General features: G+C 36.2%; 1 protein-coding gene across 1 annotated transcript in view; it reads left to right on the forward strand.

Annotated features, from left to right (window-relative positions):
* Positions 1 to 265: 265 nt before the first annotated feature.
* The window catches only part of LRRC2 (leucine rich repeat containing 2), a 15,363-nt gene continuing 6,417 nt past the window's right edge, over positions 266 to 9,211 (forward strand). The window contains exons 1-2 of the mRNA XM_010161002.1: positions 266 to 310; positions 6,858 to 7,003. Coding sequence (XP_010159304.1) covers positions 266 to 310; positions 6,858 to 7,003 — 191 coding nt within the window. The remainder of the gene's footprint in view (positions 311 to 6,857; positions 7,004 to 9,211) is intronic.

Here is a 9,211-nt window from a genome sequence, read left to right on the forward strand (position 1 = left end):
GCGGTTTTTTTTGCGTGTTTTTTTTTTTTTTTTTTTTTTTTTAACAAAACATTTTTCGTGTTTTTTTTTTTTTTTTTTTTTTTTTAAACAAAGCAACTACTGCAAGTGTTTATCAATGTACAGGGGAGGGGGTAAATAAAAAAAAGAAAAGAAATTTTGAAACTTTAAAATTTCTAGTGAAAAGCAGATGAGGCTTGTAGGATTGCTCCATCAATGGGACAGTACCAAAGATCACATGTCTGGGTGATATTAGAGGAGGGCCGCAATGTGTCCAGTGCCTGCACCAGGAGTCTGTGAATTTCACAGCAAGGTAAATCTTCCTATAAAATGAGTCCTGAAAGCTCAGCTTCATGATAAGCTTTCCTATATATACGAATAAGTATTCAGTTATATTTTTAGTAGCAGGTATTTAATAAGAACAATAATAAATACCTTAAATTACTTAGACATACCAACTTTACTTGAACACGGTCTGGATGGAGTAGTGCAAAATGACAATGAAACACTAAAAAATGCAGGAAGTCATAGCCTCATGCTCTTAATTGCACCATGTTCTTAGAAAATAGCCAATGTCTTGTTTGTACAAAAAATTTGCCCACTGTGCATACAACCTGTGTACCATTCTTCAGCTTTCTGGCCCAGGTCAGGAAAAGCTCACTCCCATATCTGTTACTAATACTAGATATATTTCCAATGTTTATGTGTTTCTATCAGCCCAAGACATAAAGCCTCCTAGAAATACTGTTAAAATATAGAAAGAAAAGAATAATTTGGGAAAAGATGAACTCAAAATTTCTCCTGTTAGGTTTGTAACCACCTCAAAGAAAGTATATACCCTCCCCTCCCCCATATATCTAACAGCACCATGAATAAGGAAAAACAGGAAGAAAAAGAAAATTTGCTATAATCCTGGTAAGCCACAAAGTTGTGAAGTGTCGTGTTCAGTTGTTGACAGTATTCTCAACGGTAGGTTTGTGTACCATCAGTGTCATGCACATGTAGTCTGTGGCATTAAAAGAAAAATAATTTTTGTGATAGACATTTTCTAACAGTTTGTTCAACTAGATAAGTTCTAATTCCAGACCAGATATGTCACAGGGAGCAAAACAGACTTATTTCCATTGTGACTTCCCTGAGTTTGGGGACCTTCTTTTGGAAACTCCTGCTTCAAGAACAGATAAATCCTGTTCCAAATTGCAGGGTTCTCAGCCAATTAATGATATTTGTCAAACTGCTCTGGCACTCAGCACAAAAACAGACAAGAATTTGTGCATTTTAGTAAAGTTACTCTGTGCCAAGACAAAAAGAAGTTCTACCATTTCTGTTTATAAAACAAAGAAAACATGGAGATGCTTATTCCCAGTATCGTATGAGGCAGCTCACAGATCACAAAACTTCTGACCTCGGCTGCTGAATTCAAAAATGTCTTTTTCACATTAATATTCTGTCTTCCACTTGCATTCATAAGCAAGCTGATTTCTGGCTGACACTCCATGAAAGTCTTGTTTCCAAGTTTATCAGGCTATATGTGTTCAGTCTGGTGTAAAAAGCTGTTGTCATTGCCCAGCACCAATATACACAAGGTGAAATGATTTCTTCATTAGTCATCGAAATGGTGCTATTGCAACTGGCTAGATCATAGGACCACATTCTTTGTTTCACTTGAATGTTTCCTCATGTAATTTTTCTTATTATTCATTTTGCTTCTGTCAATATTATGTTGTTACTTAGTTCTTTTCTACTTATATTTCTTCAAATATCCTTGCTATCTTTTTCAAGTGAATGGTTACTATTTTGTCATTGTAAAATAAATCCATCAACATATGTGCTATGATTCTTTATTTTTGCTGTCACCTTTGTTTATAGCATCTTTTTTGAGTTGCTACAAAATAAAATTTTCTTCTCTTTTGGTGTTTTCCCCTTGCCCCACTTGACAAATAGTGTTTTACTCTGGGTTTCAGAATGAGCTCAAATGAACATACTCAGTTTTTTAAAATCAGAAGAGTAACCTCACATGCTAGAGTGTGTTGTGACAAACCAGAATTGTTGTATATGTTTAAATCATAATTAAGATGGCACTATTTGAATAGTACCTCTTCAACTCCTGTTGCTTCTTGGAGCAGAAGTGAAAAATGTTTTTGGCTTTGTCTCTATTCTGTTATGCAAGTGAGCAATTTTTGTCATCTCTTGGGGAAGGAGCAGAATGTATCTTAAAAGGGTCTTTCGGTATACTCAAAGGACACTTCCTATCCTAACAGTCTGGGGAGGTCACTTGATACCTGTATAGTACTGACATTGGTGCCTTTAATTGACTTCTGGTAGAAACTAGGTTTTTCTTCTAATCTGTATCCTTTATTTACAAGTTTTGGAGATTTGAAGATAAGATGACTTTATGATAGAAAAGTGCAATAATATATGCAGACAGTGTGTAGCTGCAGCAGAAATACTATGAAAACTTAATGTAACTAATCAACATAAATTTATTTTTTGAGACAGCAGACTTGTTTTGGCTTCAGCCCAGGAAATCATTAGTCAGGTACTTAATTTCATGCACATGACTCATTGCTTTGAGAAAGGTCCTACACTCAAATTTAAACACATGATCGACATTCTTAGGGATTTTAACTGCATGAAGATAGTCCTGCTCTTACTGCCATGCATTTCTTCAATCACCTGTGAATGATCAATACCTGATATTTTTGTGACTATTGCATATGCAGTCAGCTTTCTCATTCTTTCCAGACCTGAGGAAAGGTTTTTGTATACAAAAATGTGCTCTAATAAAAGGCAAAGGTCCTTTCTATGAACTTTTTATGCTTAAGTAATCATAGCTATAAATACTCTATTAGACTTCGAGTATTAGGTGTTTGAATCATAGTAATGCTCCAAATATGAAAACCGATAGTGTTAAACTTCCAAGTAAACAGCTTGGCATATCTTTGGGGATTAACTCTGCAAAAGATTTAGGGTTTTAACATTGCAAAATCAGAATAACGCCATTTGGGGGAAGACTTGCTTCCATATACATTTCTTGGATGTAGTTTATCATGTTACCACCAAATGAAATGCTGTTTGAAGTCATGCATTTTTATACTTCATAGGGGTTTGTCATGAAATATGTGAACCTGTTACAAAGGGTGGGGTTGACTCTTAAGTGCCTTTGCCTTCTCAAGCGTAAGAGACTAGTTTGGACATTCTGTGGTGGACTGGGCTATGAAAATACAGGTATATCTTAATGAAAGTTAACTAAAGATGCTTGTACTCATTTCTTTAATATGTACTTTTCTCCAGGAACGTCAATGAGATTACAGAAGAGGTTACACTTACAGCTCTGTGAAAGAAAAGCTTGGGATTTTGTCTCAGTGCATGGGACCTAAGTGGGGAACTGTGCAGTTTGCACCTAGGGTGCTCCTTTGTCATATATATTGTATTGCTTTCAGCAAGCTAATGAGATGCTGAGTGCCGATATGTGTGTTTTGGGAGACAACATATATGATAACCTGATGCTACTGAAGTGGTACAAATTTTCTTTGAATTAATTGAATCTGAAATTTCTGGGCAAAAGCACATTGGTAATGCACTGATAGACATTTCTGGGTTAATCCTTTGTATGTCTTGTCATATATTGACTTTGATGGGATGTTGTTTCTGCTACAGAATATTTACAAGCAATTGAAAAATACAGTATTTTTGTGCTAAGGCTTGACATGACTTTATACCTTTCCATTTGTTGGTGCCAAGTAGTAGGAAACTCATGATAAACTTGCATACAACCTTATCAGTAAATCCCTTTCATGGCAAAAAGCAGAACAGAAATAAAAACACATCCATTAATCAAATAACTTGTTCAGCCCAGGACATGGTGTCCTTTTCTTTCAACTGAAGGCTTAACTGTCAGAGGGAAGGAGAAGCAGGGGAGTTCTACAGTGTTATCTGGATTATTTCTATGAACAAAACGATTAAGATAAGCAAAATGGGGCAGTTTGTCAAATAAAAATGACAAGAGTGACTAAACACACGGACCACAGTAAGTGAGTCCAGGTAGCTAGACTATCAAATATAGCTATTTTTTAAAATGGAACTTGCATAAAGCCTATATACTGGTAGATTCAAAGTCACATAATAGAGGAAAATAGCAAAAATCAACATCAAGCAAAAATAAATTATAATGTAAAAATGATAAGGGAGCCATGCTTATTTGAAAATGAAATGTTATAAAAGGTGCGAAAATCCATCAGTCCTTTGAGAAGAAATAAAATACACAGGGTTTTCTTTAGGAAATATAATACATAGCTGCCATAATTTCCAATGTATCATATATCATAGGTGTTTGTTGGTAACGTATCTGGAACAGATTAAATAAAAACTCCATTAGGTTTCAACTTACTATAGAAAATGGACAGGTTTTGTTAAATATTACCCTAAAAGAACAAGTTCTGAGGGCTTGCAGCTTATACAATATAATCATGGCTCCATATATTCTGTGGCATTCTGAACCAAACTTTATATCAAGAGAGTCCATGACTGTGTATTTTGTTGGTATAGTTTTATGGGAGTACAAACTCCTGAAAAATGTAGGTTTTCATATAATCAAGTATCAAACCAATCTATTTTTAATACTATGTGAAAAATGTCAGAAACAGCTCTGTTTATTAAAAAAAATTAATAATGCTATATTAACGTTACTATTATTATTTAACATAATAAAGCATTTTGAGGAAAACATATAAAACTAGTTACTGCTCTTGAAGAACTATCTCTTTACCACCTCAAGTTAATGTTACCAAGTGGATTCAGCATTACAGGTGACTGCATGTGAAAGCAAAGTGTTTAGGAACCTGAGTGAACAGTGATGGCACGTCATTTTAAAATAACCTACCACTTGGTGTTTAGACACTGTGGCTTTTACACTTTGGGGTAGGTTTGAGAACATTTTGGGTGTTATTTGAGCCTGTGAGACTTAGTTTTAATTCTGTGCCCGATAAATTCCTTCTGGGGAGAGTTTGTTGAAAGAAATGCATCAGCAGTTTTAGCAAATCATTCTGAGTGCAGAGAAACTTGAAATATATGCTTGGGATTTGTAACTGTGACAATAATTTGAAACGACAAAGTAAATGCAGTGTAAAGATGGTGCCAGTTATTTTCTCTTTTCTGTCGTTGCTATGATCTAGAAGAACCTATCTGCTTTCCTTGTTCAAAGGGAGGTTCTGTTTTGTTGGAAAAAAGATTCAGTATCTGGAAATTATACAATACAGGAGTGACTGACTGTTCATTGCCAGCAGTCAGTCTTCAAAATGACAAAATGGTTTGGAAGTGAGAAATGTCAGAATAAAATGTGTGTCTGCCTGTTCTGAATCAGGAGTGAGACTTTTCCATGGTGATTCCTCACCAGGGCAGTTTTAATGCAGTGGTGGGCAGATTTCCAAATTATGTCTTTGATATGAGAAACTGAACCTCTAATATGTTTTTGAAAGGTAGACTTAATTGTGTACTCATCTGTGATATGATAGTTTCGTTAAATCTTCCTGAAGAGACCTTCCCAAATTTTAAGGTCTGGCAGCAAAATTAAGTTATATCTAGAAAAACAAAACAAAATAAACAGCCCCCTACCCCCACAACAAAAAACCCACCACCATAAAATCACAAACCAAACTGACTCTGATACAGCACCAAGAATATGAGCATTTTAAATGGCAAGGGTCAAATTAAGATGACTGACAGCATTCCAGTAAGAAGTTTGACCATAAAACTACAGCAAAAAGGGATTTGATCCTTAATAAATAATAATAATAAAATCCTTCTCAAGGATTTGTAATATATTTCAGTATTTTCTAATTTTTTTCTCCACAATTTATGCTGTTACTTGCATTTTGCAAATTCTGGAAGTGGAAAATATATTTGGGTTGGGTTTTTTTGGTTCCTAATTATTTTCTACATTCTAAGAAACCTTCAGGCAAAGACCAATGAAATTTTGGTGCTACTTTCTCTTCTCTATCAGGATCTGTAGAGCTAGATTGTGATGGTGACATATGATTAGATGCTCAGAGAAATAATTTCCATTCTAAAGTACTGGTTTTGGTTAACATATATACTCCCTTGACATTCACTTTAGCTAGTTGCATGGTTTTATGAACACTGGTAGTGTGAATAATGGATTCAATACACAGAGAGTTTTATTTAACACATTTATTTCTTTAACAGGTATATTCTACATTTGTAGTTAACCTTCACTGTACAAAGGTTTATTAGTTAAAAATATAAGTCCTTTGAAAAGTGTTCAAATAAAAGGCTCTATTGTACCTTATTTTATATTTAATTTGCAAGTATGGAAGAACTATTTTTAAACACCTTTGAAAAATATTGTACCAAATTTTCTTTTGGCTTAAATTGGCAGTTTCATTCATTTTCTAGGGGTCTCCTAGCAATACACTATCAGTGCATAACAGAGTTATAGTGAAGGAAATCTATATGGTTTTGATGGGAGTTATAACATCTCTGATTTTGAGAATGGTAACCTGGCTTCTATTAATTAGCAAATGTATTTGATTGTATTTTGTCACTTCAGAAGGTAGTACATATGTAATCTAGGAAGGAACCAAGGCATTGTCCATATTTTTTGTGGAATGAAAATTTCATTCAATAGCATGACAGATTAGAGAGGTGATGAACATTTTGGGAAGTAGTTATTTCTGGAATCCTTTTACCTATGAAGAGGTAAGGTTGGCAAAAAGTTGAGTTAAGAAATCTTGCATTTCTTATTTTTCTATGTATTTTGAGAGGAATAAAAATGTTTGATGAATGAAATGTCTTCTTGTGTTTGCAAAATGTAACTAAAATTAAACACCACTTCTTTCTAGCTAAGTAACCTGAAACAAGTCACAGTTGTGGATGTGTCAGCAAACAAGTTTCATTCTATTCCAATTTGTGTACTCCGGATGTCTAATTTGCAGTGGTTGGATATTAGCAGCAACAACCTGAAAGATCTCCCAGAAGACATAGACAGGTAGTTTATGTTTTAATTCATTGACAGGCTTGCGAACTATAAAGCAAATCTAGAGAGTAACAAGCTTCCAAGGGACACCATTAATGAAAAATCACATGAAAAAAACTCTTTTGAAAATGCTTTAGATAATTTTGCTTGTAAGTTTTACCATTATTATTGATGATTGAGGTCAGAGAACAGAAACTACATTTTCTAGCTCATTGATGGCAGACTGCACAGTCAGTGCCTCTGCTGTTCAGCTAACTAATAACATTTTCTGATATATTCATAATAATCTGTCATTATATCCAGACAATGTTATTTGGGATGTTCGTGGGGCGTATTGTGCCCCAGTTCCAGCAAAGGAGACTCACTGTACGGAGTTGGTATCAGGATCTTTCTGTAGTGTAAAAGGGGTGGAGGGAAAGATGAACTAAAGCATATTTAAGCTAAAAAAAGAACCTGATAAACATTGGTGGTAAAGCAGAAGAATATGGTTAACAATAAAAAACCCACTAACGATCCTCCTCCCTACTATGAAGTATATATGCATGCAAACACATATACTCACTCTCTCAATTTAGAGGTACACAAGAACTAATTTTAAAAAAAATCATGCTGATCAGTGGGACTTACTAGCCTCAGGAAGCACTTTTGTTGTCTCTAGGCCCATTTTTTCACTCTGGCCTCTTGTTGTAACTTGGTTTACAAAACTTTACATAGCTGTAATTAAACCAAAACCATACTAACTAAAGTTGATTGAAAAAAAAAAAAGGATTGTTTATTGATCTGGGACTGGAGATTTCTGAGGCAGAAGAAACTTCACAGAAAATTCATTCAACCTTAGCTTTTGCAAGACTTTTGTTGCTGGGCAAAAAACTTTTCTGGGACATGGTGTAATCACAGATTTCTCTGACAGCAGGGCTGAAGTCATAAATTGTATTAGTAATACATATGCTCTAGCCACAACAGCATAAGCCTGTTGTGTTTTCCAGGTCAGCTGAGCAAAGATTTGATTAACTTTAAAGAGCTTCTAAGAGGATACTTTTATTATATGGAAAGATACCCACTAAACTTGAGTAATATTTTCCCTGTGACCTATATATCATAGAATAGGATTGTAGAATTATTTAGATTGGAAAACACCTTTAATACCATTGACCATCATCCAGCCATTAACCTAATACTGCCAAGCTCACCACTTGTTCCTAAGTGCCACATCTACAGGTCTTTTAAACACTTCCACGTATTGTGACTCAAGCAGGTTCCTGGGCAACCCATTCCAATATTTGGGAACCCTTTCTGTGAAGAGTTTTTTTCTAATATCCAATCTAAATATCCCCTGGCACAACTTGAGGTTATTTCCTCTTATGTGATCACTTGTCACCTGGGAGAAGAGACCAACACCTACCTGGCTACAACCTCTTTCAGGTAGTTGTAGAAAATGATATCACTGACTCTCTTGAGCCTACTTTTCTCCAGCCTGAGTATCCCCAGTTCCCTCAGCTGCTCTTCACAGGACTTGTGCTCCAGACCCTTCCCCAGCTCCATTGCCCTTCTCTGGACACACTCCAGCACCTCAATGTCTTTCTTGAAGTAAGGGGCCCTGAACTGAACACTGGATCTGAGGTGTGACCTCACCAGTGCCGAGTACAAGGGGACAATATCTTCCCTAGTTCTGCTAGCCATAATACTTCTCATACAAGTCAGGATGCTATTTGCCTTCTTGGCCACCTGGGCATACTGCTAGCTCATGTTCACCCAGCTGTCAACCAACCCCCCCATGTCCTATTCTGCTGGTACCTTTCCTCAAGGCACTCTTCCCCAAGCCTGTGACATTCCAGAGGGTTGTTGTGACCCAACTGCAGGACCTGGAACTTGGCCTTATTGAAGGTCATACAGTTGGCCTCAGCCCATTGATCCAGCCTCTCTGGATCCCTTTGAAGAGGCTTCCTACCCTCAAGTTAATCAACACTCCTGTGCAACTTGGTGTCATCTGCAAACTTACTGAGGGTGTACATGTTCCCCTTGTCCAGGACATTGATAAAGATGTTAAACAGAACTGGCCCCAACACTGAGCCTTGGGGAACACCACTTGTGACCAGCCACCAACTGGATTTAACTCCATTCACCACAACGTTTTGGGTCTGGTCATCCAACCAGTGTTTTACCCAGCCTAATGTGCACCCATCCAGGCCATGAGCAGCCAGTTTCTCCAGGAGAATACTT

This window comes from Eurypyga helias, unplaced genomic scaffold, assembly GCF_000690775.1.
Source record: "Eurypyga helias isolate BGI_N326 unplaced genomic scaffold, ASM69077v1 scaffold2881, whole genome shotgun sequence".
NCBI lineage: Eukaryota > Metazoa > Chordata > Aves > Eurypygiformes > Eurypygidae > Eurypyga > Eurypyga helias.